General features: G+C 30.3%; 1 protein-coding gene across 1 annotated transcript; it reads left to right on the top strand.

The window, feature by feature from the left end:
• Positions 1 to 942: 942 nt before the first annotated feature.
• Positions 943 to 6,196, top strand: psma6a (proteasome 20S subunit alpha 6a). Its single transcript, XM_073827073.1, has 7 exons — positions 943 to 1,103; positions 1,752 to 1,846; positions 1,983 to 2,064; positions 2,200 to 2,355; positions 5,026 to 5,204; positions 5,297 to 5,391; positions 5,994 to 6,196. Exons 1-7 carry the CDS (start codon positions 1,028 to 1,030, stop codon positions 6,049 to 6,051), a joined length of 741 nt encoding a protein of 246 aa, XP_073683174.1. The 5' UTR covers positions 943 to 1,027; the 3' UTR covers positions 6,052 to 6,196.
• Positions 6,197 to 6,936: the final 740 nt, after the last annotated feature.

Below are 6,936 nucleotides of genomic sequence, written 5' to 3'. Positions count from 1 at the left end.
ACCAACACACCCTTATTAAAATGTACTTTTTTTGCCTTATAAAAAAAGATTTTTTCCTTCTGACAATTTTTTTCCTTTTGAAAATGTACTTTTTTCCTTTAAAAAAATTACTTTTTTTTCTTATGAAAATGTACTTTTTGCCCACCTATAAAAAAACTTTTCTCCTTATGAAAATGTAAAAAATTTTCCTTATGAAAATTTACTTTTCTTTTTCTTAAGAAAGATTTTTCTTAAGAAAAATTTCTTAATTTTTTTTCTTATAAAATTTTCTTAAAATTTAAAACTTTTTTCCTTGCAAAAATGTACTTTTTTTTCCTTGAGAAATTTTACTTTTGTTCCTTAAAAAATGTACTTTTTTTCCTTATGAAAAATTACTTTCTTTTTTTCCCTTTTCCTTTTTTCCTTATGAAAATTTTTTTCCTTTTGAAAACATTTTTTCTCATGAAAATTTTCTCTTTTTTCCTTGTGAAAATTAATGTTTTTCCTGTGGGAATTAACTTTTTTTCCTTATAAAAATGTATTTTTTCCCCTTGAAAAATGAAAATTTACTCATGACAGAAATTAACTACTCCATTAAGGGGCAATATTTGGATTTGAACATTACCAAAAAAATAATATTACCATAAACATATACTGAGTCAAGTACTTAATCAGTTAATTAACATAAATTCCTAATGTGAATAATTAGATTAAGAATTCATCACCTATCATCAAAATTAAATATATGAATGGTGTAAAACTATACTAAAAGACAATGTAATTAACTGCTTTTTGTAAATATTATACTCTTTGCAGAAGTATTATACAAACATCAGCTAACATAATATTCCAAATAAAACTGTTCTTGTTAACTACAAGTGCTTTTTACCATGCTTGGGCCCGTGTAATCATTTGAGTGCGACGCGTCGCGCCATCTCACCCGGATATGAATGCTAGAGCCGGTGCTATCATTTCCTGTGTACAGCAGAGCTGTGTGGTTAGATCTGTTTACAAACTTCAATATTAAACAGTAAATCTCTCTCTCATTATGTCCCGAGGCTCAAGCGCGGGGTTTGATCGGCACATCACCATCTTTTCTCCTGAGGGGAGACTATATCAAGTCGGTGCGTATCGATGAAACTGTGTCTTTATTAAATCGAAAGAATAAATGCCCAGTCATTTTGCAGCAGGACCATTCTGCACTGTCTCTTGCTCAGACTAATGCCTTTATAACAGCATTAAACAATAATTTATGTAACACGGATGCAAAAAAGTATGAGCGGAATAATTTGTTAATGTTAATTAGCGTTTTAAAACGTTCATTTGATCTCGTGTCAGTTTTAGGTTACATGGCAGAAACTTCTGAACTCATTGTTTATTTCAATATGAATAAAACCACTTTCAGTTTCATGTTTATAATTATGGATATTATACATGCAGAAATGTATTCGGTTTTGTTCACGTTTCACTTGAGCAGCTTATTGGTCTTTTACAAGTCATTACATTTTTTTGAATTATTTTTACCGGTATATTCTGTATTGCACATATAAGTATATATATATATATTGTTTTAAAAAAGTAATAATAAAATACAGTAACATAATTGTAAAATATGTTATATGTTATACGTTTACATTATTCTCTTAAACATTAATAAAACACCAATAATAATAAAATAACACATTTGGTTGTCAAAATTGAGTGGTTCACAGTTTTGGCATTTTCAAAACAATTTATGATCGTAGTTAACATGGTCATTTTATTTTCCACAGAATATGCGTTCAAGGCCATTAATCAGGGAGGTCTTACATCAGTAGCTGTTCGAGGGAAAGATTGTGCAGTTGTTATTACTCAAAAGAAAGTTCCAGTAAGTCTGTTTTTACTGTTTGTCAACTACACTGCTAACTGAATCTATATGTAATTTATGCAAAAAAAAAAAAAAAAATGTTTCAGTGACTCAATAACAAAAGCTCTTATTAAGTTTTTCTCTTTTAATCACCCAGGATAAGCTTCTCGATGAGTCAACTGTCACTCACTTATTCCGAATAACAGAAAACATTGGCTGTGTGATGTCTGGCATGACAGGTAAACTCATCTCCGCACACAGTTACAGTCCAGCTTAAGTGAATTTTACAATATCTCCTTTGACTCTTTTGTATGGTGAAATGTAAAACTATGTATTATTTTACACCACATGATGTATTATGTTTCTCTGTGAAGCTGACAGCAGGTCGCAGGTGCAGAGGGCACGATACGAAGCTGCTAACTGGAAGTATAAATACGGCTATGAGATCCCAGTAGACATGCTGTGCAAGCGCATTGCAGACATCTCACAGGTGTACACACAGAATGCAGAGATGAGGCCACTGGGATGCTGTACGTATATGGTTTGATTGTGGCCGGTATGTTCGGAATTAAATAAAGTCACATTTACAGTATTCAAAATTTAGTGGATTAAAATATTTCATCAAAGTTGTCCTAAAACCAAAACAATACACGTACTTGTCTTGTCTTTTTTTTTTTAATCCACTTCAAATGTTGACTACTGTATTTGTATAGAGGGTTATACAATATAAAGCTCCACAGAAATAAACAAGAAAGTACACCACCAGTCAAAAGTTTTAAAGTTTTTTTTTAAAGAAGTCTCTTCTGCTTACCAAGCCTGCATTTATTTGATCCAAAATACAGTAAAGCAGTAATATTCTGAAATATTTTTACTATTTGAAATAACTGCTTTCGATTTGAACATATTTAAAAATATAATTTATTCTTGTGATTAAAGCTAAATTTTCAGCATCGTTACTCCAGTCTTCTGTGTCACATGATTTTTCGGAAATCATTCTAATATGCTGATTTGCTGTTCAAGATACATTTGAATTATTATTATAGATTTATAAAACAGTTGAGTACATTTTTTCAGGATGCTTTGATGAATAGAAATACACTACACCATTCAAGTCATTTAAAGAAATTATAGAAATTAATACTTTATGAATATAGGATATAAGAATGATAAAGACATTTATAATGTTACAGAAGATTTCTATTTCAGGTAAAAGCTGTTTGTCTGAACTTTCTATTAATCAAAGAAACCTGAAAAAAATCTACTCAGCTGTTTTCAACATAAAAATAATAATAAATGTTTTTAGCAGTAAAACAGAATATTAGAATGATTTCTGAAGGATCATGTGACTGGGGTAATGATGCTAAAAAATTAAGCTGTGAAATCACAGGAATAAATTACATTTTAATATATACTCAAATAGAAAACTTTTATTTTAAATAGTACAAATATTTCAAAATCTTACTGTTTTTGCTGTACTTTGGATCAAATTGATGCAGGCTTGGTGAGCAGAAGAGACTTCTTTAAAAACATTACAAAATCTTACTGTCCAAAAACTTTTGACTGGTAGAGTGACTTGCAAAATTCATTTATTATTAAATTCATTCAATTTCAGAAGACAAATTGTATCAATATTCAGATTTAATCAGTTCCATGTTGATTCAGTTTAGTTCAATGGCTGTTAATGTTGCAAAGCTCATCAATTATGAGTGTATTTGTGTCAGTTCTTCAGAAGATAATGGACCACAAAAACATTTGATGTATGTTTTGTTAGAATAGGACAATATTTGATTAAGATACAACTATTTGAAAATCTGGAATTTGAGGGTGCAAAAAAATTAAAATATTGAGAAAATTTAAAAAAATTTAAAGTTGTCCAAATGAAGTACTTAGCAATGCATATTAATAATCAAAAATTACGTTTTGAGATATTTACGGTAGGAATTTTACAAAATATCTTCATGGAACATGCTCTTTACTTTTTTACTGGTATAAAAGAAAAATCGATCATTTTGGCCCATACAATGTATTTTTAGCTATTGCTACAAATATACCCGTGCTACTTAAGATTAAGGTTTTGTGGTCCAGGGTCCCATTTTTCAGCTCAATTTAGTTTAATGTTGATTCAGTTTAGTTCAATAACAGTGTCAATTTTGCAAAGTTCATAAAACCAATATTTAGCTGAAGTCTGCTTAATGTTGATTCAACTCATTAACTACTTATGCAGTATGTACTGTAGATTGTGAAACAATCTGTGACGTGCATAAAATATTTCAAGTATTGCTTACAGCAATCTCGAATATCAGTTTTTGCTATGTTTAATCCAATATGTGTGTGTTAAACACCCCAAATTATAAGTCAAATGAAATAATGAGCCTAGAAATCGATATCTAATATGAAGTCTAACATATTGCATTGTGCAATATAACATCTACATATCATTACGTAGTATTTAATTATGAAGAGTTCAGATGCAAAAGCCTCTAAGTGCCGTCTGAAGCTTTCATCTAAAGTTAACATTTTTATTCCAATCCAATCCAATTAAAGTGAAAAAACTGAACCAAAATATAGGAGCCTGATTAAAATGCTCATTTTAGAAGCAAATTTCAGACTACACTTTCACACATTATTTACATATGTCCTAAATGCATAATCTATATATGAACGATAAAAAATCCCCACTTGTTACCACCTGTTACCAGTACTAGGCTGGTACTGACATACTATCTACATATCTTACCATTCAAATCTTTGAGGTCAGTGCTTTTTTTTTTTTTTTTTTTTTTTTATTATATAAAGAAATGATATGTTGGTAAGGATGTATTACATTGATCAAGACAGTAAGAATGTTACAAAATATTTCTTTTAAATGTTTTTTGGACTTTCTATACATCAAAGAATCCTGGATTAAAAAAAAAAATAGCACAGTTTCCAGAAATATATTAAGCAGCAAACTGTTAAAATTGATGTTTCGTGAGAAGTAGATATTATCTAATCATTGCATGGTACAATGGAGTATTACATGTAGTGTTCTCATACTTCAGATTTTGGTAGATTTAGCATCTTTGCATTGTAAGCATGCCTAGTAAGAAAAGCACAGTAGGTCATTCCAAACATACCAGAATTCCATATTAAGGAATGTTTTTGTTAAATCATAGTTTTATATGGCATCGATGTCAATATCATGTATTGTAACCTGTCAGGTATGATTGTGGTTGGCGTGGATGAGGAGCTGGGGCCGCAGGTCTACAAATGCGATCCTGCAGGCTACTACTGCGGCTTCAAGGCCACTGCTGCTGGAGTGAAACAAACAGAAGCCACCAGCTTCCTGGAGAAAAAGGTGAAGAAGAAATTGGATTGGACCTTTAACCAAACAGTAGAGGTATGATTCGTTCACCCCAAATGGAATTAATACCCTTTGTTGTGGTTATATCCTCCTACATTGAGTTCTTTTGTGCACTTTTGTCTTCACAGACTGCAATAAGTTGCTTGTCTACCGTTCTGGCCATCGATTTCAAGCCTTCAGAGCTGGAGATCGGGGTTATTACCACAGAGGAGCCCAAGTTCAGGTGAGCTTGTACATAGAACAGGACGTAATATTTACATATCATCACATAGCATTTACATATGTCCTGTCTGTCAACCACCAAACCATACTTGATAAACGGTGAAAAATCCCCACTAGGTGCTAGCAGTTACTAGTTCTGCTAGGCTGGTGCTTTCATACTATCTACATATAGTACAGTTCGAACTTACATGGTCATTAGGAATTTTAGGCAAATTAAATTCATCAAAAGTGGCAGTGAATACATTTAAAATGTTACAAAAGATCTTTCTTTTCATCAAGGACTCCTGGAAAAAAATAAGAAAAAACTGTCACAATAGTAAAAATGTTTTTTAAGCACAAAATCAACATATTAAAATGATTTCTGAAGACTGGAGTAATGATACTAAAAATTCAGCTTTGCCATCACAGAAATAAATTACATTTTAAAATATATTAAAATACTTTTTACATTTTTAAACAAAAAAAGAGACCTTCCAACCCTAGCTTTTTAACAGTAGTCTATGTATTTCAAACCACTGGGTTATTTAAACTTTTGTTGTCATTTTGTGTAAAATGATTGAGTATATTTCTGATGGTAGTTATGTATATTTCAATATTTTTCAGAATTTTGTCGGAGTCTGAGATTGACACCCACCTCATGGCTCTTACTGAACGGGATTGAGAAGATCTGTCTTGAGTCTTACCCTGTGACAAAAAAAAGTCTGAGAATCACCATCATGTCATCAATATTCAGGTCAACTGATGTTTTTTTGCTGTTTATGTAGCTTTTTCTTGCAACAGTACAATAAAAAATGTTTTGGAAAACAGTCTTTTCAGTTCTTGCTTTTTAAATTTAGTGATTTAATTGTAGTGAAAATCATTATAAAAAATGGTGCTATTGTTTTTTTCTTAATAATTGACATTGTTACCTTTTCCTTTAATAACTTTTATTTTCAGTATTATTTTTTTAAGGTGTGTAAATGGGAAAAAAATACTATAATTTAAAATAACTTTTCTTTTTGAATATATTTTAAAATGTAATTTATTTCTGTGATTTCACAGCTGAATTTTTAGCATCATTACACCAGTCACATGGTCCCTCAAAGATCCTTCACTATGCAATTTAAAAGCTTGGAGTCTGTATAATTTATTTAGTTTTATTTATTTGTGAAATAAATGATAGTTAATTAATACTTTTATTTAGCAAGAATGCTTTAAATTGATCAAAAGTGATGATAAAAACATTTATAATGTTACAAAAGATTTCTATTTCAGATAAATGCTGTTCTTCTGAACTTTCTGTCATCAAAGAAACCTGAAAAAAATCTACTCGACTGTTTTCAACAGTAATGTTTTTTGAGGAGCAAATCAAAATATTAGAATGATTTCTGAAGGATCATGTGACTGGAGTAATGATGCTAAAAATTCAGCTTTGAAATCAAAAGAATAAATTATATTTTAAAATATATTCAAATAGAAAACAGTTATTTTAAAAAGTAAAAACATTTCAAAATGTTACTGTTTTCGCTGTACTCTGGATTAAATGAGCAGAGCAGAAGAGGCTTCT

This window comes from Garra rufa, chromosome 21 (assembly GCF_049309525.1).
Source record: "Garra rufa chromosome 21, GarRuf1.0, whole genome shotgun sequence".
In the NCBI taxonomy this organism is placed as follows: domain Eukaryota; kingdom Metazoa; phylum Chordata; class Actinopteri; order Cypriniformes; family Cyprinidae; genus Garra; species Garra rufa.
The sequence above is the reverse complement of the archived record's forward strand: the minus strand, read 5'-3'. Positions and strand labels throughout refer to the sequence as shown.

Coding starts and splice junctions, on each gene's coding strand:
- psma6a (XM_073827073.1), top strand. CDS start 1,028: ATGTCCCGAGGCTCAAGCGCGGGGTTTGATCGGCACATCACCATCTTT. Junction 1,847..1,982: donor TTACTCAAAAGAAAGTTCCA/GTAAGTCTGTTT, acceptor TTAATCACCCAG/GATAAGCTTCTCGATGAGTC. Junction 2,356..5,025: donor GATGAGGCCACTGGGATGCT/GTACGTATATGG, acceptor GTAACCTGTCAG/GTATGATTGTGGTTGGCGTG.